Source organism: Sceloporus occidentalis, unplaced genomic scaffold (assembly GCF_023333645.1).
Source record: "Sceloporus occidentalis isolate IW3139 unplaced genomic scaffold, rSceOcc1.0.p SCAF_54, whole genome shotgun sequence".
Lineage (NCBI taxonomy): Eukaryota > Metazoa > Chordata > Lepidosauria > Squamata > Phrynosomatidae > Sceloporus > Sceloporus occidentalis.
Window position 1 is genome coordinate 1,463,145 of NW_028317034.1, and position 24,450 is coordinate 1,487,594.

General features: G+C 38.2%; 1 protein-coding gene across 4 annotated transcripts in view; it reads left to right on the forward strand.

The window, feature by feature from the left end:
• Positions 1-3,414: 3,414 nt before the first annotated feature.
• LOC149288017 (tubby-related protein 4-like) overlaps positions 3,415-24,450 on the forward strand; it is a 62,580-nt gene continuing 41,544 nt past the window's right edge. For all 4 annotated transcript variants that reach the window (XM_089492207.1, XM_089492208.1, XM_089492210.1 and 1 more), the window contains exon 1: positions 3,415-3,666. In XM_089492207.1, coding sequence (XP_089348333.1) covers positions 3,415-3,666 — 252 coding nt within the window. The remainder of the gene's footprint in view (positions 3,667-24,450) is intronic.

A 24,450-nucleotide genomic window follows, 5' to 3' on the forward strand; every position in this document is an offset into this window, starting at 1 on the left:
TCTAAATTCCAGTGTTACCAACTTCCCTTTATCTAATACCCTTGTTTCTTCACTTCCACCAACTCAGTTGGGTAGAAGGGCCAGCCCTTGTGGACCTCGAAGGAATGCTTAGGCTTTAGAAATTAATATAACACCAATATGACAGATGTAATATGAAATAGAATCTATTTTTGTATAAAGAATTAGAATATCTACATTGAGTACTAAGTCAGAATTGTACTACGTTCTAATTTAATTTATTTTAGAGCTTTATATTAATCCATTGGTTTAAGCAAAAGTAGGATAGCTGTGAAGGATTATTTGCTTTATATAAGTAGTAAAAATTTTCCTACCTGAATAATAAGCACAAGAGGTGCCTGCTCTGAGCATTTCACTCCACGTACACTGTAAGGTGTGGTGAGCCTAGAGCAGAACTGAGCCTTAGGCTTTGTTTAAACATGCGGGAGTCATGCAAATAGATGAATAACGTTTGTTGAAATTGTACACCGACTGCGTGTTTCAACACAGCTGAATGCCACGCGAGATTCCCTGTACTCTTGTGTAGTGCAGTTTTGACCAACATCAAAACTCAATTCCTCAAAATTATAATATTAAATACAGTGTTTGATTGTGTTCGGCGAATTTAAAGGTTTTTTTTTTTAATTTTCATTTTTATAAAGCTTTTGAAATATGTTACATCAAGGTAAAATATATTTGCTGAAGGAAGTTTGTAACAGCTTAACGACAACAGATCATGACATGGTAACGAGTGTTTTTTTAAATAGACTACAATTCTGTAGTAAAATCCTTTTTTGTTATAGAAAGGTCTAGTATCCACTTCAGCACAATTTTAGTCGGACTAGAATTTTGCAATTTTAAATTGTATAAGCTTTAATATAATAAAAAGCAGTAAGCTCTTCGTTTTGTGTGTGTGTGTGTGTGTGTGTGTGTGTATATGTCGGGGCTGCTAGGTCAACTTAAGCCCTTCAAGTGTTTTCAGTGTAACAAGCTGTTCGATAATTATGGTTTAAACATGAAGCATCGTTGGGAAGTCTTTTTGCATTTTTTAAATAATGTAATGACCGTTATTTGTGTGAATATGGAAGAACATATACTTTAAAAGTTTATTGTATACAAAAGTGAAGGACCCAAAAATTGCTTTATGATGTGTTTGTGATGCAATACAAGATGCATGTGTCTACCTACATTTAATATTTTCTTATATTTTTATTGCATTATTTTATTTCATTATTTCCCCTTAATATATCAAATATATTGTTTCTAAATAATGTTATAAATACTATTGTTTTTAAGTCCCATTGTACAGCACTACGGATTTCGATGGCGCTATATAAAACAATACATAATAATAATAAATAAGTCCTTTCCCCTTTTCATGCGCCATCAACCTAGTGTGTCAGTGGCAAGACATTTGTGAACGCATTGGCTGGGAGAGAAAGCGGTTTGTGGACAGTGTCCATGAGCTCATGCGCATGTATAGATCTTTGGCAGCACTGCCTTATTGACAGGGGGCAGCTGCCTGGTAAGTAAGTTAGCATTGTGTGTGATGGTGTTATATTTTAGGTCATTCCTTTTAACAAGCTGTTGGGTAGAATGCATGGCAGAAGGATTTCTGTTGCATTATGTGCATGTATATCTATTTGTGTAAAATGAAACCCAATTTCTGATAATCTACAGATAAAAGAATATAAAAGAAATGATTAGCCTGACCCGTTTCTATGCCGATTTTGATTTTTTTTTCTTTTTCATCTCTTTCTTCTATAGGCAACAGCAACATTATTTTCCCTGGACCGACCCTTCCCTCTTTCAATTAGCCACATCACTGCCAAAGAAGACCTATTCACACAACGCTTGCTAACAGTGGATTTGTGCAGGCAGCTATACACACAAACAACTTTATCAAATAAATTATTCTGTATCTCCCAACTGGAAAAAATTATTTGAGGATCCAATTAGCACAGAAGTTTCAATTTGTTAGTACAAAATGATTATTTTTGAGAGATAATTTGTGCTTTTTTTTGGGCCACTAGGAATATATGAAAATTTCGAGTGTCGAGCAGAATAAAAAGGACAGCACCTAATATACGACGAATAGCCAGAAGGGCTCTGTAAAGAAAGACACGTCCGGGCAATCAGCTAAAAGGCTTCACTTTTTCCCCCCGTCTTGTATAACTTCTCTCGCTTCCCACCATGGCTTAAAATATCAAATAAATTGTAGGTTGATGGTTGGCTAGTTCTTAATATGGACATGCCCATTTTTGCTTGTTTTTAACATTGCTATTGAGAGACTGAGAACGCCAGGGCATTTCTTCTAGTGACACCTATGGACTTGGAGAAGATTTCTCGGAAGAATTAAGAAAATGAAACGGTGGAAAATCTTTAAGCAATCCTCCATTTAGGCACTCTACACCTTTGTCGGTTATGCCGACTGTAACTTATTGACTTAAGACTATTGGATTTATGTAATTGGACATGCCAATGGAAAGATAAAAAAATGGGTGCATCAAGGCTTTAACAGAGTGAATCCTCATTATCAGGCACATAATCTATATAAAAAAAAAACAAAGTAAAAATGGCCGAATTAGTATTACCTAACACATACAATTGGGGTTCTGAAAAACGCAATTGTATTTTGATCCCTGGATATTTGGCTTAAAGTGAAACACTTTAATGGTTAGCTGTGCAACCAAAATGAGTATAGCATTGGACACTGTACTCAAATTTTGATTTACCCCACCTCCCCCTGTTTTGTACAACTGTAAAAAGTGGTGGGGAAGTTGTTGGGCTCGGATACAATTTTGCAGTGTGTGTGCCTTCTCCTTTTGCTTTTTATGCAAATGTTTGGTCAGCAGAAACATGCTAGGACATGACACACAGTCAGAGATGCATGAAAGGTACAACAGTATTGTTGTGGCTCTAAAGGAAATTGGAGTTGTTTAAGCCTTAAAATACTTGAAACCTAAACCTTTACAATCCTCACCTTTTGGAATCATGTTAGCTTTGTCACTGGGCTGTGTGTTTCAGAAACCCTGAAACAAGAATCTCAGGCTGCTTGACACTTTGCATAGCAAGGTGCCACTAAGGTACCTTGGTCTTTGTAGCACCTTGAAAGAGAGCAGTAATCATGATTGTCCAAAGGAAACATTAAACCACACAACACTCACACTGAGAATCCAGAGTGCTGGCTAGTTTTGTAAGCCAAATTGCCATCATCCTTTTGTACATGGATATCTGCTACTATGCATTGAGAGGATGCGCATCAACACTGACCTACTGAGTGGTTCAAGGTCATCTGCAACATTTTGAGGACTTTGGACTAATTTAAATGCACCTGACTTTGGGAACTTTGTTTAGTTACTTATTTATTATATTTTTTTACTTGTGTGGGGGGACTAACCGAAGACTTTTATAAGCATGCACGCATCCGTAGAGCATGGACCCGTCCTTTGTAGTGATTCCAACATCTTATGCCTTTCATGGAAAGGCAGAGTTCCAAAAAGCGAGAAAGAAAAACCTGTATGCAGGAGACGTTATTATGAAGAAGGGTGGCTGGCTACTGGAAATGGAAGAGGCGTTGTTGGAGTCACATTCACTTTAAGCCACTGCCGGAGAGACAGAAACACTCCACAGAGAACCAACTTCAACCTAAGGGGTCACAATAGTGAGGTAAGTCTGGCTTCTTTGTTTAAACTTCAGTTTTGCAAGGAAATAATGTCATTTTTATTGTAAAGTATAAGTTACTGAATTGAAAAGGTTATACAGTTTTTTTGTGTTTTTAATTATGCTTTTATCTTTTTGTTCTTTTTTACACCTACTTTCGGCATTGTGTTAGAACAGTCCAAATAATTGTTGATTCGCTTTAAGCAGTAACCTTATTCCAAAAGCTACTTGTCAAAAAAGGCCCTTTTACGTACAGAGAAAAATGAATCTTAATATCTGAATATTAAGTGTGGTTTTGTTGTCTATAGAGAGCTGGTAAGACCCTACAAGCCCCTTAAATGCCAAAGGAGTTCACAAGCAATCTATTTGCAATTGATGCTTTACGCTAGTTAACGTTAGTTACAGGAGACCTATATTAAAGATTGGTCTTCTGTTAATGTTTGGAATTGATGGCAGTATATTTGCAAAGCACCCCTCAATGTATGTTTAGATATAATTGAGGGTTTTAAGCAACCAACCAGTGGCACAAAATGTTAGATCATGGAGGAAGAGGGCAGCTTTTGCAGCAGGACTGCAACTTCTGTGTCAGGTAAGTGCTTTACTTTTTTTTTATGTTTTGGAAGAATGCATTCCTTTATAGCGGGGATGTCAGGAACATTATACTGTCCCTTTAAATACTGTCACCCAGTTTAGTTTCTCTCTAGCATATGTCACTGGTTTATGATCTTAGGTCTGAAACTACAAGTTTGGTTAAATAGTTTAGTTATTCACTAACTTATGGGACAAATATACGATTTAAATAACCAACTTACTACAAGACAGAAAAAACAGAAAAGTGCAAAAGCCTTGTATTGTCCGGACAAAGGAGATGTAAAGACTTTCCATTAGTCTGTAAACTCATTGACGAGATTCTAAAAGGTATAGAGCTGGGTTCAGTTGCCAGTTGAGTTAAGTCTGTCACAGGTAATGAAATAGTAGTCCTCCTGTAGACAAGAAAAGGAAAATGTGGGATAAAAACAGAGATATATTGGGCAATGTCATGAGCGAGGGCTATGGGCCTGGCTTAGGAGAGGGGAAGTGTGTGAAAAGGTTAAGGACATAAGATCCTTGGTTACCCGTTACTACTCCCACCAACCAATAACTTAACCCCTGAAATCCCTCCTACACGCCCCCCCCCCGGTAAACCATTTGGTGCCCCCAGCAAGACTTTATATACAAGTGTGTTAGGTTACCACACACATAATAGAATTACAGTATAACAAAAGAATTACCTTAATAATCAGACCTATATGATTAACTCTTTTGGCACATTTAATCTGAAAAAAAGGTTTCAGTGCTGTTTACATAAGTACAAAAACTAAATTAATGGTTACAAATTGGTAAAACAGTCCATAAAATTGGAGAAAACACAAGAAACCCTTACATAGAATTACTGGTATATAAGTCCATGTGGGAGATTCAGATGGTAAAGTTCTCCATGAGTTTGTTAAAAGGAAATTCTCTCTTTGATTATCCAAAACCCATATTATATAGATACCAGAGTGTTTCCAAAAGGCCAGAGCCCTGGGTTTTACCTAGGAGGATCAAAAGTTTGGCCTGACAATTTATGGCCCACTCAGTCAGACCTGTGAGGGACAGCGGTTCAAAGTTTTACCTGAAAATACACAATGTTCCCCAAAACCTGCAATTAACAGCATACTTCGATCATTTTGTCATCATTACATTCCTCATTTTTTGTGAATATATGGACACCAAATCTAATGGGAGACATTTTCATAACTCATAACAGGAACATGCACCTTTTCCATGTTTGGTATCTACCAAAAGGCTAAAACCTGGACATTCTGGTGGTGGTCCAGAGCAGATGCCCCACTACATTTTACAACACCTTAAGTACAGCTCTGGTGATGCTTTCTGCTCATTGAATTTATGGCCTCAGCCCGGTGATTAACGTATATCCTGTATCCCCCTGGATCAAAGACTACAACATATTTACATACTGGGCTTAGCCCATTGCTTTAGTGGCCTGGACAGGCCATCTCATGCCTTGACATGACAGGCAATATTCATTAACTTAGATACAAAATATCACTTTTTTTCCCCATTGCAGTCCATGCTAATCTGTTACTTATTATAGATTTATTAATGACAAACCCCGTCCAACTATAAAGAGGAAGTATGTTGCTTTTTAAATGCATTTCTTTACAAGTTTTGAGATATTTCAGAACTGGGGCAAGCTGCAAAGCTAAGTAACTGAAAGTAGTGTACTGGTAATGGTCTTGATGAATCGGAACAACCTTAGAACATAACCTTTTTATCTTGTTTGTTTTTGTTGTGGATTTAACAACGGATGTATTAGAGCTATAAGATCTTCATAATAGGCTCTAAATTCATTATATCGTCATAAAAGATCACGAGTCAGGAGGCCACCCATTGAACATGCTCTTTGGATTTCGATTTCTGATTTCACCTTAGCTTGTCGTTTCTGCAATAACAAGTATGTAGAAATGTCTCCGCAGTGAGCTTGGCATGACAAACAGGTGCCCAGCAATCCTGTAGAAGACAGATGCACCACTACTTAACCTAAAATACTTCTAGGACTTTTGATATATCCTGTTGTGCTAGAACTCTGTTGTCATTTTAGGGCTAAGAAGGCATTTTGCATGATGAAGAAAAAATTTACACTTTTTTTTCTTCAAAAAAGAAATGTAAGTGAGACAGTTACTGTAGTGCATCATATGACAAAATGAGACATGATGCACACTTAAATAATGCTGGTTCTACCACAAATCACAGCTATAGGTAGTTTCACCCTTGTGCTCTCCTTTTTATGTAATGTTTCTGAAAAGATGTTTTTGATAAAAAATAGCAATGTTTTGAGCATATAAAATAACCTGCTTTAGCCACCTTGGTGTTTACATTGTTTGTGATTTATCAATAACATGAGTCGGGTTTGTTATTGAAGACTACTATGACTATGGTATAACACAAACGAATCCTACTACACCTTCCATAAACAACATAATATTATAAATACTATGGTGTATATAAGGATCTCATCCTCAAAACAGGGAAACTCCTATAAACTTGTATACCTGGTATGAAAAGAGTTCTACACAAGCCCTTATATTAAAAAATATATTGTTTTATTGTACAAAAAATTATTGAATATAAAAACATATACAGTATTTCATAATTTAGACAACAGAGGTTTCTAGGAAACTAATCAGAGCATATGGAGGAGCTATGGTAGCATATACATAAAGTGCCTCAAGTGCATGTAAACAATGAATCAAACATAAAGTGCTTAGTAATTTAAATATTATTTCCTATTACTCACTATGGAGTGCACCCATTGATTCTGTAAACATGTAAAGGACTTAAAACAGTTTCAATAAATATATGATTAATCCAAATAATCAAAAGGACGTCCTAAAAAGTGCTTACCCATATTAACCTCCACTTCCCCTACGCCGTTTCGGTTCTCCTTTTTCAAGGGGTCGCTATTACTGCCTTGTCGTATGAAAGTATTTATACCCCTCCCATCGGAAGTTATGTGCCGAAACCCAAATAGGCGCCGATGCTGCGTCTCCGCCCTGCAATTCACTGCTTCGTGTCCGATGCCCACCCCCACAGCGCGCAGGTCCGTCGAAACTATTTCTCGAGCATGCGCACTAGGACTCGGCTCGGAACTTGTCTTACGTTTACAACGGTCACAATATGCCAGAATGACACCTAACTATATTAATAAAGGCAATTCTTAATAAATAAATATAAAAATATAAAAAGTATATAAATATATAAATATAAAGTGCATTGGGTGTGTACAAAATGAACAATTATTGTAAGTAAATAAGGTGTTAAGTGCATAAATTCATATATATCCTCATGTATATAATGAACATTCATAAGTAGATTCCTGTGCCAAAAATAGATATCAATATAAATAATTAATCATCAGAGTGAATAAATATAAAAATTAAGTGAAAAATTACAGTAATTTTAAATATATATATAATCAGATAATAAAGTGCATAATAACATGTTGATGACTACTTGAATATAAACATACATATTGTAAAGTGAGAATAGTGCAATAAATTCATATATAATATTATTATTAAATCATTACTGGCTTCTGTTAATGTTGATTTTCGTGTTTGTTCTTTTTTCATATATGGATCTTCAATGGCTTGTTGATGGGGGTATTCATTAATCATAATTAGGGCTGCAACTAACGATTATTTTCATAATCGATTAGTTGGCCGATTATTTTTTCGATTAATCGGATAAAAAAAATGAATGTAAATTTTTCATTTATTTAAAATAATTTAATAAACAAATTATATTAAATACAAACAGCATAATAAAAAAACTTTGATAAAATGCATTTCTTGCCTTTATTTCGCAACCAGCCCCCCCCCAATTTATGCACGTTTGAGCCCAGGCTTGCCACGCTGCCTCCCACATATGCCACTCCACGCTGCCCCCCACATATACCACTCCACTCTGCCTCCCACATATGCCACTCCACGCTGCCTCCCAAATATGCCACTCCACGCTGCCTCCCACATATGTCACTCCACTCTACCCCCACATATGCCACTGTGCCTGATACACCTTATACCCCGATACACCACTCCATCCTCCCCAGACATGCCACACTGCCCTCCCCACATATGCCACTCCACTCTACCCCCAGATATGCCACTGTGGCCCCAGATCTGCCTTATACACCCTGATACACCACTCTGTCCTCCCCAGACATGCCACACTGCCCTCCCCACATATGCCTTATATACCCTATATGCCTTATACCCCCAGATATCTCATAGTCCCCTCATAGAGTCACAGACCATACTTTTATAAATAAGTACTGGGTTAATCTTCACTGCCCCCAGGATTTAGATTCCCCTTAGTTTGCCCCCCTTTATCTCTAACTGCACCTTAAGTTAACTTTAATAAATTAATAAAATTAACCCTCAGTCCTCATCATTAAATTAACCCTAAAGACCCCATCAACCACAGCATCCCCTAAATTAACCCTAAACACCCCATGAACCACAACAGCCCCTAAATTAACCCTAAACATACCATTAACCAAAACTGCCTCAAATTAACCCCAAACACCCCATTAACCACAGCTGCTCCTAAATTAACCCCAAACACCCCATTAACCACAGCTGCTCCTAAATTAACCCTAAACACACCATTAACCATAGCTGCCCCTAAATTAACCCTAAACACCCTATTAACCATAGCTGCCCCTAAATTAACCCTAAACACCCCATTAACCATAACTGCCCCTAAATTAACTCCCACCTCCCCTAACTTTCAGCAGCCCAAATATTAATTTTATACTTACAGTTAGATGAGTATCACAGCCATGTGGTTCTGGCCTTCTGGGAGAAGGAAGGGGCGGGGCCAGTTGTCACAGTGATTACAGGGAGGGACTGGTAAGTAGGAGCTGCTGCTGTGAGTCACTAAAACGGATTATGTAATAATGAGGGGGATTTTTCAGAGCGTTTGCTCTGAAAAAAACCCTCATTTAATAATCGATAAAAATCGATTCAACTAATCGATAATGAAATTCGTTGGCAACGATTTTCATTATCGATTATTATCGATTTTATCGATTAGTTGTTGCAGCCCTAATCATAATATATGAATATATAAACTCCTCGTACCATATGACTATGGTATGCATCATGTGTATGACTGTTTCTTTTTTTTCTCCTTGAGATCAGTTTGAAGAAGACTTACGAAATCTTACAAAATGTGGATAGACATAATCAAAGTTTTTATATACATTTTAATACATAATGAAAAATGTAGAATATACCTTTATACCTAGATTTTGGTCAATAAAACAGTAGTAGTGTTTTGAGGTGGCAATGATAACAGAAAACCACACATTTTGATGACATCATGTTTTGTTTTTGGCTATGCAGTAAATTCTTTGTCTATGCTATCCGTTTGTGAGACTCGCTATTTACGGCTTACCTTTGCCTTTCTTTACTGTATATGAGTCGGCATATACATTTTCAGGGGAATCTGTTAGATGTACGTGTTGAGTGGTTCAGGCCTGAACATTGATTTCAGATTTGTGTAAAAGCTCAGGTTCTATGCAATTGCAAATTCAGGGCTGTGTTCCTTAACCCCTTTAACCCTTACATCCTTAAAAACTCCCTCGAGGACAGAGGACATGGATGGTTTGGCATTTGCCTTCTGATGACCCTCAGCCCATACCCTACTTAATTGTAATAATTGTTCAGTCATATAAAATTTGGCTTTATAATTTTTTTCTTGGGGAGGGACCATTACCTGTCATGTGTCACATAAGATGGTTGTTGCCATAGAAACCAAAGAACTGCTTTTTAGAAGTGTCTGAGTTTTATGTGATAAAATGTTTGGATGAAACAATAAAATAGCAGATTTTATTCGGTTTGTTTGCATAACATACCAGAGAATTAAATTGTTTTGTCTAAGTGAACCTGCACCTTTAATGTATTATTTTACACAAGCCTAATTCTTTGTAAACTGCAAAAATCAAATACATTGTTTTATTGGTACTTGGAAACTGTGGCTGCTGTTAGCAATGTGGAAAAAAAGTGTTTTTGGTTGAAAGCCAGCATTTGTTTTTAGTTTCTATTATCCGCACTTCCACCTGAGAACAATCTCATGAAGCTGTAGGGACCACAAGAGAAGAAATGCCATAATATGCATTAGGAAGTATTCATGTGTGTGATCTCCGATATGAAGACTACAAATGCTTTTTTGTCATCGCCTTAACTCTCCCAGCCATATAATTATGTAGAACAGCTAATCGACCATTTTCTAATATGTCTCTGCTATCCTTCCTGAAGAGCAAGAAGATGTGACGTGGCCTCAAAGGATGACAGGACTAGGGAAATAGACTGTGAAAGTATTTGAGTGACCTGTTAGTAGTAGCTAGCTAGTTTGTTTGGCCTAAAATGAAGGCCGATCGTAGATGGTTAACTTTATATAAATAATCAATTTGAAGTATGACTAAGGAAAATTGATGTGAGTATGGAAGGATAACAAAATACCAGAATGAAGAGAACAACCTATATTAAATAGAATTGAAGCCTAGTTCAGTCCCATTTTGAAAACAATTTCCTGTAGTTCTTAGTGAGTTGTCATGTCAGCACCTCAATTTCTTTCTTGCGGAGTTGGGCCCTTTTTCTTATTCAGGATGCTATTGGGGTCACGTTAAAGCAAGTGCCTGGTGGAATGGCTGCCGGTCAGCTTTTGAAATTGGGCTGGAGTTTCCACTTCCCGCTCTTGTGTGAAATGGATTTTCTTGTAATAAAATAACCAATCTCACAGAAATATCAAAACATTGTGTTGTTTAAATGACTGGAGTGGACATTCTGTGACTAAATGTGGCTTTTCTCTTCTTGGACTGAGACAAGGACATTAAAGGGACTCTAGAGCCATTAATACATATAATAGCAGAGCATCTCATTTAAATTAACATTGGCCAATGAAGAGTGTGGTGTACTTGCAGCTTCTTCTAAATGTCAGGTTTTGCTTTTAGATAAATAATGCATCATAAAGTACTGGCAACGTACTTAAATATAATTAGAAGGCGTTGCTAGTAGTAAAGCTCTAAATATTTGTGTCTAATAGTTGGTCAGTAGATTTTTCCTTAGTAGATGAGACTGAGCTAGGTTTTATTCAAATCCATGGCATTCATGTATTTTTTTTTTTTTTCGTTTTTCAGTTGAATGATGACGGGTACCGTTATATATGACCGTGTCTCATAGTGATATATAAATTCTTTTTGTGCTCAAGGTGATTTTCCTATAATTAAACAAGGTAGCTCAAGCATGCACTTCGAGTTTCCTCATTATAGTCGTTTGAAATTAATGTTCCTCCTGAGGCTAATACATTGGACAGCTCACCCTGTTTATGTAAAAGACATGGCTTTTGTATCTTTAATTTCTTAAACAACTTTTATTTTTTTTTTGCTCCTGCTTCTTTAATTTTCACTATCATTTATGACATAAGAATTTCTGTTTTGTGTATAGATACCTTTGCTGTTGACTTGAACATAAATATCCATAAATACTTGACTGCAATTGTTATGTAATCAAGATTGATGTATGGTTTTGCTTCTTTCTAGACCTTTTTGGTATTTTGTGACCTATATAATGTTTGAGCGATAACTCGTCTTGCTCAGTTTGATTTTACCCCAAACCCCTAAATGCAGTAGTATAAAATACATATTTTTATAAGGAAAACATATATGGTACTATGACAAAACTCCTGTCATTACGGTATGTAATACACACCGTTTTGAAAGGGTTATAATGCTTATCTCACCCAACTCACTATGTTTCCTATTTGTTACATGTTTTCTTCTTCCCTCCCCACTTGAGTGCATTGCTTCTCCCCTCCCATAACACCACTGTAATCTACAGGTCACCATCTATTCACTTATCACCCCAGCTTGCATCAAATGAACTTCCCTATTACCAACCAAACATCGATAAATGCAGCGTATCACAACAAATCTCAGTCCCACCTCTTCTCTTCCTTCCATATTCAGCTGACATTGAACCCAACCCTGGTCCGACAATTTCTGCCTGCTCTTGTCGTCAGGCATTTCATAAGAAACAGCAACTATAATATCTCCATCATCACTTACCCTTGCTACCCCCTCCTCTTCTGCACATACTGCCTACCATTTCTGTCTAACCTCTTTATTTCTAACTGCCTAAACCTCCTTGCTATGAATGAGATATGGCAATAGTCTTCTGATACTACTACTCATGCTGCTACAAAATGACTGGTGCTCTAGAAATGAATGTAATTTAGGTACCACAGAAGAACACGTAATAAGTTTGTTCCCCAACCCAGCCAATATGTTTTTTTTCCTTTTGTACCATCATTATATGGATTGCTCTATTGGTGAGTTTAACCCCTTCAGTCCCCTATGGACGTACTGGTATGTCCATAAAATGCATCTCAAGAAACCCATATTGACGTACCGGTACGTCCTGACCTTCTTGCAGCGGCAGGGACACATCTCTGCTGCTACACAGGAAATCAGCCTGGGCTCCCCTCTATCAGCAGAAGCCTGGCTTTCTGCTTCGTGATCGCCTATAACAGCTGCCAGTGCAAACACCGGAGAACTGTTAGTTTGAAATGCCTGACCACGTGATCGGGCATTCCCTTCCAGGTCGCGTCACTGCTGACGTCACCCGGAAGGTAATCGGAGGACAGGATACCTCCTGCAGGGTCTGTCTAGACCCTGCTGGGATATCCGATCACTCCGATGAGGCACTGATCACAGACATATGGAAAAACAGGCCAAATTCTGGGGATACAGCTTTAAAAGTACTCTGTAAAAAGAATAAAAACCCCAAATGGTGCAATAACGTTTAAAAGGTTTAAAACAGCCCCCACTAGTTGTGCCACACTCACAAGATTGTAGTAGGTACTGCGCCTTTAAGATAAGCCTGTATCTTAGGAATCCTGGAGGTTTGCTGGAACTTTTAAAACCACCTCAAAGTTTTAAAAACCGGTCATCTGCTGGATACAAACGAATGATAGGCAGAGTATCTTCCAAAAGCTCTTTATTTACAATAGCCCATTAAAAATGCTTAATGCTTTAAGAAACTAAGTCCAACGCGTTTCGTCATATGCTGACTTCATCAGGGACTAGTTATAATGCATCAAGAAACATAAGCTAACAATGTTTCTTGATGCATTATAACTAGTCCACAACTAGTGGGGGCTGTTTTAAACCTTTTAAACGTTATTGCACCATTTGTGGTTTTTATTCTTTTTACAGAGTACTTTTAAAGCTGTATCCCCAGAATTTGTTCTGTTTTTCCATATATCTGTTATAAGGGGCTTTTTGAAGGAAGAGTCCTTGGGGAAGCTACCACATATGTGTTCCGATGAATGAATAGAAGGGTTAAAAAGCTAAGTATCCTGTTTTTATATTATCTTTCATTCTTGTAGAACACAGTTACAACTTTACTGATCACAGACACTGTGATCTCTATGCAAGTCTATGGGGACTTGCTGTCAGGGTCTGTGTACCGGACCTCAACGTATTAACTCACCCGAGTACCCGCTATCCGCGGGTACCAGATACCGCGTCGCACCTTCCTCCACCTCCAGCCAAACTGCTTCTAAGCGGGTGAGTTACTACGTCGGGGTCCGGTACACGGACCCTGACAGTTCCCCCTCCCAACAAGAGGTCTCCGGCCTCTAACGGGACCTGGTCGCTCTGGGTAACGTTGATGAAATGATGAGAGAAGGTCCGGAGCATTCTGTTGTAGCTGAATCAGATGCATTTGTTGTCTCATTGATTCTGACTCGCCTGGAGCTCTTGAAGGGACTGATTCATGGCGGTCATCTGCTGAGTTAGTGTAGAGATGGTGTTGGTTAGTCCTGTGGGCTCCATACTGGCTCAGTTATTATGTAAGGTGTGGTAGGTGGTGAAGTCCGGATAACTCACAGCAAAATCGCAGAATAGGAACAGATCCACTAAATGCAGCGTAGGTCATTACACAAAGCCGGGTTTAGGGTTTCAGAGAAACAGCAAAGTCTGTAAACCAATAGCCAGGTTCGGTACACAATAATACAGGAAAGCCGTTTAGTAGCCAAGGTCAGGACTGGGGAAGGCAGCAGAGTCACAGGAATAGCCAGGTTCGGTACACAGGAATTCAGGAAAGCTGTTTAGTAGCCAAGGTCAGGACTGGGGAAGGCAGCAGAGTCACAAGAATAGCCAGGTTCGGTGCACAATAACTCAGGATCACAGGAAACACGAAGGTAAATAGCTCTACTTGGCACAATAACTGAGCACTGAGCACAGATGACCTTGGCTACTAAATGGCTTTCCTGTATTCTTGTGTTCCGGCTATTGTTTTAGGGACTTTGCTGTTTCTCTGTTACCCTAAACCCGGCTTAGTGTACTGACCTACGCTCCATTTAGTGGATCTGTTCCTATTCTGCGATTTTGCCGTGAGTTATCCTGCAAACCGGAGTCCACCACCTACCACATCTTACACTTGCATAGAGATCAAAGTGTGATCGTTGCAGGGGGAATTGCAGGGAGGAGAGTGAGAAATCATGCTCCTCACTCCTTTCACATGCTGAAACACAAATCAACAAAAAGAAAAAAAGTGTTAGTGATTTTTTTTAAATAAACAAAAACATTTAAAATACAATAAAAAAATCACTAAAATAATACAATAAATAATAATAAAAAATAAACAACGTGAGCTAAGTGATGTCATATGACATCACTGGCATTAATAACATGTTCAAGAGGTCCCTAAGAGGACCTCTAACCATATTGCACTGATAACAGTGCAAATGTGTTTTTAAAAAAAAAAATGCAAAAAATTAAATAAAACAAATTATAAAAAAGATAATTAAAAAAGAAAAAAAACGCTTCCATCCTATTGCCCTAACACAACATCTAAAAGGTATAACCCTCCTGCCCCAGTTCACAACCCCCAACCCGTAAGTACAAAAAATACTACCCTATAGGGGACTATATGTAAGGGATGGATATGGCCCTCTAGAAATAACAAACAAACAAAAAACAACTAAGGATGTGGGGTATCAGGAGATGCAGCTAAACAATTTTGGCTGGGTTTCTCTGCTGTAACACATACCCTGTGCAAAAAAACCTAAGCAACGCAGAAGTGTTGGTGAAAAAAGCACAGGAAATAATTTCTGCACCCACATATGACAGAGATTGGTGGCCAAATAGCCCTGATAGGATAGTCTGGGTTGTTTGCTTTACAAAAATATATACTTTTGTGGGTATTTCTGGTTTACTTGTTTAAAATAAGAGTTGCAATCCCATCATACCTAATGTAAACATTCTACAGCTTTGTAAAGAATAATGTACACCTTATAGTATGTTCCCTATAAGTGCTGGGAAAGTATGGAAATTCTATATAAATTAGGTATTTGTGAAATCAGAACACCTGAATTGATACATTTGGAGGGGATTTTCTGTCACTTTACCTAATTTTGTGAGGATTCAGAGGGGAAAATATATAAATAATTAGTTTTTTTTTAACCTAATTTTACAGAAATTTCTAAACCTACATTTTCAGCTAATTACCGTATTTGCTCGATTATAAGACGAGGTCTTTTTTCAGAGCAAATGCTCTGAAAAATACCCCTCGTCTTATAATCGAGGTCGTCTTCTAATCAGACCTCAAAATGTCTGCTGGGGCCAGGCTACTTACCGGGCTTTGGTCGCGAGCAGCAGGAGAATAGGAAGCTAGAAGAGTGTCACATAACTCCGCCTCCCCCCTCCTTCCTCTGGGGGCGGGGCCAGAGAAGTTGCACTCACAGCCGGGCCCCTGCAGAAGTCTGCGAGTGAGAGATCTGCAGTTCAGGTAAGGGGGTGGGGGAGGGTTTTTGTGATTAATGTGTGAAGTATGTGTGATTAATGGAATGAATGAGTATTTAAATGTTTGTGAATGAGTGTGTGTTAGTATGGATGTGTAAGGGTGGTGGTAGCATGGCATAGGAAGGCTGTACTCACACTCCTGTCATCCTCAGGTTCCAGCATGTACTGGCTGCCTTGGCTTGATAGGAGTGTGATTGCTGTTAGCAGTTATATATATATATACCTCCAGAAATGCCTTTTAACCCCCTATATGCCACTCTGCCCCATGATATGCCTTTTAACCCCCTATATGCCACTCTGGCATATAGGGGATTAAAAGGCATATCATGGGGCAGAGTGGCATATAGGAGGGTATAAGACATTTCTGGAGGCAGAGTGGCATATAGAGGGTTAAAAGGCACATCATGGGGCAGAGTGGCAAATAGGGGGTATAAGGCATTTCTGGGGGAAGAATGGCAACCCTGGGGGCAGATGTGCATAACTGAGGGGGGGCAGGTTGGCAAATAAAAGGAAATAAAAAAAAAATATATTTTTCTCAATCATAGCTTTTATTAAATATGAAAATATTGTTTACATGAATTAATATTTACTGGTAAAACTTTTTTTTCCTATAGGGTAGTCTTATATTCAGGCTTTTTGTTTTTTTCCTAAATTAATATTTAGATTTTGGGGGTCGTCTTATAATCAGGGTCGTCTTATAATCGAGCAAATACGGTATCTAACTATGGTATCAAAAGAAAGCCCTCTCTCTCCTTGAAAAAACAATATATAGTTTACATGGGTACACTGTTCGCAGGAAAGGAGAATAATCTCTGATCCGATATACTGCAAAAATGGCAAAATTGCTCCGGGACTTGTGGTACCAAAACCCCTGGGACTGAAGGGGTTAAAATCGCTGCCATGACAGGATGAAAGATGATGGAAGATGAGAAAAGTAAGAGATGGGGAGAAAAGGGGTGTAAGGGCTGAGTATATGTGTGTGTGTTTGTAAGCTGGTGTGTGTGTATGGGCAGTGTGTGTGTGTGTGTGTATGGGCGATGGGGAGAAAAGGGGTGTAAGGGCTGTGTATATGTGTGTGTGTGATTGTAAGCTGGTGTGTGTAAGAGCAGTGTAGGTATTTATATGTTTGTAAGTTGGTGTGTGTGTAAAGGCAGGGTTGTGTAGGTGCAGTGTATGTGTGTTTCTGAGCAGGTGTGTGTAAGGGCAGTATATGTGTGTTTATGGGCAGTCGCGTGTAAGGGCAGTGTATGCAAGGGCAGTGTATGCGTATGTGTGTTAATGGGCAGGTATGTTTAAAGGCAGCGTGTATGTGTATATGTGTGTTTATGGGCAGGTGTGTGTAAAGGTAGTAACAACAGTAATAACCTCTGTTTAAAAAAAAATAAAATAGCTGGGGGGCACATTTTTCCATTCTTGCCTCTGGCGCAAAAGGAGCTAGCTACGGCTCTGCATGGTACAGTATTATAATGTTACATTGTGCTAAATATTTTTATATATAGTGCAGGTACTAAGCCTTACAGATGGCCAAGAGACTTGAGTACCAACCTATCCTCACAAATTGTGTCAAGGTTTTACTATCCAGTCTTACGTTTAACCCCTTGATGACAATTACCGATCCGATGGTAGTAATTTTTTTTGCATTTGTTTTGTCACACACATTTTACTTTAGGTATGAATAAACAGGTTCTGGTATATGTCACTATCATAAAACACCCCAATATGTGTTTAGCAACATCTCCTGAGTACAGCGATACCTTACATGAATGATTTTGCCTGGCTGTTTGGGGCAAAAGGGCCACATTTGGGGCATGCGCATTTTTCAATGTTGAACTTTGGCATTTGGGGATCCACTGCCCATGCCCTATTTGGTACATCTTTGAGCCGGGCCATTTCAGTGTGCACAACAAAACCATATATTTTTGAAAACTAGACACCCCAGGGTATTTTAAATGCTGGTATTTTAACTCTTTGCATGCACACATTTTACCACCAGAATTTTTTCAAAGTTTGCAGTAGTATTCTTTTGTGTGTATTTTTCCCCCGCACACCTATGTTATGTATGAATTTACAGCTCCTGGTTTATGCCGCTGTCACACGACACCCCAATATGTGTTCAGCAACATCTCCTGAGTACAGTGATACCCCACATGCATTGGTTTGTCATTTTTTGGGGGAACTAAAAGGCCACACTTGGTACGTGTGCATTTTTCTAATTGGAAATTAGATGTGTGGCCATCCTTCCCCCCCATGTTAATTGGGACATAGTTCTTTTAAAAAAGTGAAGAGTATTCTGGGACTTAAGGAAAGCCTCTGGTTACACGCAAAATGAATTATGCAGTTAAAACAAGCCTGAGCGTTTGTATAAAATATTAACACAAACTAAAACATGTTTTAAATGGTTTGGTAAAGATTCACAATTTACAGAAAGGAAATTTGCTTTGAAGAAAATTATGATTGGAGAATAGATCAAATTAACAGAATAGTTACAGAAGTATTACATATATTTTGGCCATACCAGAAGCATAACCATACGAGAATATAGAGAATTTACTGACTGTAAAAGTGTCAATAAATGAAAATAGCTTGACGCTTTTACAATGGGTAAATAGCTGTTAGAGATATGTTAAAACTATATATATATGTCTACGCTGTATTTCTGATTCATTTCATGTTATTTTAATGGACAAAACTGGATTTTCTTTCAAAAACAAGGACATTTCTAAGTGACCCCAAACATTTTTAACGGTAGTGTTGGTGTGATGGTCCGGTTATTATTAATAATAATAATATTATACTTTATTTATAAAGCGCCAACAGATTCCGCAGTGCTGTACAAGGTAAAAATTTTACAGATAACGACAAAGTACAAAATGACAAGCAATTGACAGATACAAGAGGAATGGAGGGCCCTGTTCCTGCACGAACTTACAATCTAGGTGGATAAGGGGTGAGAAACAGGAGGTGAGGACTGCGTGGTAGTGAATGATGTAAATGTACTGGGAGTTTATGTCAGTGGTAGGCTTCCCTGAAGAGAAAAGTTTGCAGGAGGATAGAGTTGGTGAGAGTCGGACAGCACGGGGAAGAGAGTTCCAGAGTGTTGGTGCTGCGCAAGAGAAGTCCTGTATGTGGGCGTGGGAGGAGGTGAGAAGTGAAGATGCAAGGAGCAGGTCATTGTTAGATCTTAGAGGGTGGGCTAGAGTATATTTGCTGATGAGGGAGGATAGCTGGAGGGGAGCAGTGTTAGTGAGAGCTTTGTAGGATAGAGTGAGTATTTTGAATTTAATTCTGCTATGGATGGGGAGCCAGTGGAGGGACTTGCATAGAGGTGCAGCAGATGCAGAGCGTCAGGTGAGACACTCTATTAGATTAGCCTGGCAGATGCATTGAGCACAGATTGTAGAGGGGATAGTCGGGAGAGAGGGAGGCAGGTAAGTAGGTTGTTCCGATATTTTCCGGCGTATAAGATGACTTTTTAACCCGTGAAAATCTAATCAAAAGTCGGGGGTCGTCTTATACGCCGGGTACTGAAACTTACCGAGCCAGACAGGAGAATCACAAATCTCTAGGGGAGGGGCGAGTGGAGAAGCCGCCTCCCCTGGACCGGTCTTCAGGGCCGCGCCGAGGTAGGTGCAAGATCGTGATCTCCCCAACTAGCCCTGATCAGCGGGTGCCCGATGAGCAGGGCTGGTTGGGGAGATCACGACCTCCCTCTAACTAGCCCAACATTAGGGAGCTCGAGGTCTGGCATTTCAGACCTCTGCTTCCGTGCTCCCTAATCACTACGTGCCGGCTATTGATGCCGAGCGCGGGGATGACGTCATATCCCGGCACTCGGCATCAATTGCCAGTGCGTAGTGATGAGGGAGCAGTAAAGCAGAGGTCTGAAATGACAGACCTCACGCTCCCACAACTGGATGGAAGATAGAAGATGGGGAGAAAGGGGTGTAAGTGCAGTGTGTGTGTATATATATGTGTGTGTAAGGTCAGTGTATGTATATGGTCAGGTGTGTGTAAGAGCAGTGTAGGTATTTGTGTGTTTGTAAGCTGGTGTGTGTGTGTGTGTGTGTGTATATATATATATATATATATATAATACAAGTAGTATGTAACAGAGGCACATATTGGAGGGTATAAGGCATACAGGGGGTAAAGGGCATGTCTGGGTGACAGTGGCAAGCCTGGGCTCAGATGTGCATAACTCGGGGCAGATTGGGAAATAAAAACAAGAAATGCATTTTTCTCAATCAAAGTTTTTTTATTCTGCTGTTTATATCGGCCAACAATCGATTATAAAAATAATCGTTAGTTGCAGCCCTATAAAATTGCTGAGCCACTTATCTAGTTTCTTTAAAAAAATATATATTCTCCTTGCTATAACTGTTAATATAGAGGTTTGGGTTTTTTAAGTAATCCTTATTTTTTTCACTCCAAAACTACATTAACAAGATGTTAAGAACTATTACCAAATCTGCACACCTGTTTTATGCAAATTGACACATCAAAGAAGTAGGTAAACTGTTTTGTTCCCTAAAACGAGGTATTCGCCAAAGACCATCTGTTGTTTTGCAGGAATGTTGGAACATGGTATAAATTATGTGCATTGTTATTGCATTTATAGGGTCCTTTAGGATTACTTGTGTTGATGTGCCAAGTCTCTAGAATGTTTTGATACTCTAGCCTTTGTCACCAACTCACTGAACATTTCCACTGATAGAATACTGCTGCGATAATGGCACAAAGCTTAATCCTCACTAATTAATAATAACATGTTCTGGCTACTTGCTGCTATACAAACCACACAATTCACAGATGCATGTGAAGTATAATTATATTTTGGGGGAAAAACACAATCATCCTATATCGTTTGAGCATGGTCCTCCTCACCTGTTCTGTAAGTAATCTTAAGTTATATGCTATTTGTTATGTCCTGTCTACCCATTGTACAGTGCTATGGAATATGATGGCACTATATGAAGCAAATAATGATAATATTGTTGGGGGTGATTTGCTGTTAATGATTTCTCAAGCCTCATGGTGGTAGAACTGGATTTTTTTTTCTCCTTATGTTTTAGTAAGTTTGGAGGTCATATCAAGGTCTGGTATCAAAATCAGATGTTTTGCCTATACAAGCCAAATTCTACATCTCCACCTCAATGTGTTCTTAGTTGTTCTACCTCTCTACAAAGTTTTCTCCTTCCTGTAAATTAAGATCTTACAATGAGATGAACACCTGGTGGCTGACAGGTTATCAGAGGTGTTGATTTATACCGGCATTTTCTACTATGAGTTGTGTACATCTGGATTTGTTGCATTTCACTCCTGAGGCTTCAGGCTCTTTAAGGTTCCCAGACAAAGTCTGCAACGTTCCTTCGTGAGAAAACCCAATAATCATTTTATTACATAGTACTTAGAAAAACCATAGACACTCTGGGATCAAGTTTTATGGACCTACTGTGCAGTCATCTCTACCAGAGATATTGATTTACACACACTTAAAAAATACATTTTGATGTCCTGGTATTATTGTTTAAACTTTTTGGCAGGTAACATCTTAGATTTTAGCTTTTTTTTATTATTACATTATTGTAATTATAGTCGTGTGGATGTTACTGTTTGCTTTCTCCTGCCTAAAGCAGTATCATCTTAATTGGTTTCGAAAATAAACACCATTATGCTATTATAAGAAACATCTTGTCATACAAATGTATATGATGATCTTTCAAGTAGCTCAAGTCTGTCTATACTTTTATTATTAAGTTGAAGTTCGGTGAATATTTTGGTTTATCATGCTGTGTGGACAGATAAAGTATTTGTATTCAATGTAGGTATTGCTGGCATTACTGTTAAGATTGTGTGGAAATTTACATTGGTTAAAATTAGTGTTTTCTGTATAAACTACATTATATTATTTGTAAAATAGAGGGGCAGCAAGGAGTCTAGCTGTTCTTGGAAAAATACCATATTTAAACTTTAATATTTTGGATTATTTATAACATTTTAATATATTACCAATAAATCCGGTATACAGTGTTTGATGTGTACTAATTAAGCAAACCCTTATAATCTGCAAAGACTGTATAGTGTTAATGTAATCCCATATAGGTGTACTAGAGGTATATTGGCATTATATGTCGTAAGAGATAGAAATGTAGTGACTTTTCATTTAAAGACTAAATGGGATATTCCAGATTATACTCAATCCTAATTTTTACACATATATTAGAATATAAAATGGTAACCTAGACCCAATTCATCACTGGGTAGCTAGTTATATTATTCCATCTAGTTCATCCTTTCCAAATGTGTTTATCACATGATAAAGATGGTAAAAACCCAGAGGGTGGATGGAGGCAAAATAGGTCTCTTTATGTGCAGGGTTGTTTTGTTGGAGACCTAACAGTCTCTTAATCTTAATTCTTGACCAACTCATCAACAACCTGGTGACTGGTTTGTACCAAGTTGGGAGAAATATTTTTATTCCAAAAAATGAATTACATAGTGTAGTGCTGCTCAACTGGCGGCTTGCAGCTTGTCAGGTTTTATGAGTATCTGCAAGAAAATAATTTCACTGTACTATGTAGGGCTGTAGAATTTACTTCAAAATGACAATGATCGAAATGAATCTGTCAAGTTAAATGCCCTCTCGCTGCCTGCCTGAAATGCACACAAATCATTAAGATAATTGATAGAACTTCGGGAAAAAAACACTTTTTTTTTTTTTTTTTTTTTTTTTTTTACACTGTGAAGAGAAACAAAATAAAGCATAATCCATCAGCTTTTATATTGACTACAGGCTCCAGGGTGAATTCAGATATAAATACAGCATTTTCCTAAAATCTGACTAAAAAAAAAAGTATTTTTCATCTTTGTACCTAAAGTAAATGATTCTCTTCACCAGGTACTCCTAATGCCAATCTTTACTACAACATTCTCTAAAGACATTTTGTATTGACTGGTTGTGGGGCAGTGAATTTGTAAAAAAAAAAAATATATATATTTTTTCAAACCAGAGATAAAACAACAATGTTGTCAAACACATGGTGCTTACTGTATACATATGGGTTATATACCATACAATACTATTTAAATGAAGCCAGGAAATATTCAGACCGTGGAGATGCTATAGGAAAACCCATGATGGCCATATCTGACAAGCAGCTTGCTAGCCTTTAGTTGGCCTACAGAATGGGCCGGTGTATGTGTTTTTTGTGGCATCCATCCTGAATGAGGTTTTATTGGACTCTATTGAAATCAAATGCAGTGCATAAATAGATGAAGAAACTGTGTATTTCAAGATGTAGAACAGGATATCCTTTTATAGTCTGCCGTCAAAGTGTAAATTATGTTCTAAAGCCATTTCCCTTCTGAAGCAAAAAACATCAAATATTAAAATCACTGTACCTTATTACTGGCTATTTAGAATAAATGAACCATGTTGTTATCGGCTGAAGTCATCATTGCTGTTCGTGTTTTAAAGGTTAAAAAAAAAATGTGCCCTGAAAGCTAATAAGGAAGCTTTCCATGTGTAGCCTAACAGACCCAGAAGCATTTATTTTGTACACCCATGGCTGAACATTTCTACTAGCCCACAGATGTTATACTTCACCTGAGGGAGGCAAACATATTTGGCTTTTTGTATATTTTTGTATATACCGTGTATATATACTCACTGGCCACTTTATTATGTACACCTGTTTAATTATTTGTTAACACAAATAGCTAATCAACTGCTGAAGCTCAAAACAAGCATTAGAATTGGGAAGAAAGGGGATTTAAGTCACTTTGAACGTGGCATGGTTGTTGGTGCCAGACAGACTGGTCTGAGTATTTCAGAAACTGCTGATCTACTGGCATTTTAATGGGATTACTTTAATGCACAACCATCTCTAGGGTTTACAGAGAATGGTCCAAAAAAGAAAATATCCAGTGAGTGACTGTTGCGTGGACGACAATGTCTTCTTGATGTCAGAGGAGAATGGGCAGACTGGTTCAAGATGACAGAAAGGCAACAGTTACTTAAATAACCACCAGGCCCAGAAGGAGCTATGCATAATGTTACTGGAAATTTTTTTTTTTACTCTCCAAAAGAGAGAAGCATAATGGGAACCTTAAATTCAAGGTCTGTATGAGGCCATGGTAGGCATCATCTTTATACCAGGGGCAGAACAGATAACAAGGCCACTTAGTATGGGACTTAGGGATGGAATACCACTACCTATGGTATTGTGGAGGCGTTTTAAAGATAACTGTTTTTGAAGAGTTTTCAGAGTTAAACATCAAAATGTATTACTTGTTGATCCATGGATTATTTGACTGCCCATGGAGGTAACGTTCCCCTATTTCTGGCTAAAACTAGCATGTTTTTTAACCTTCAT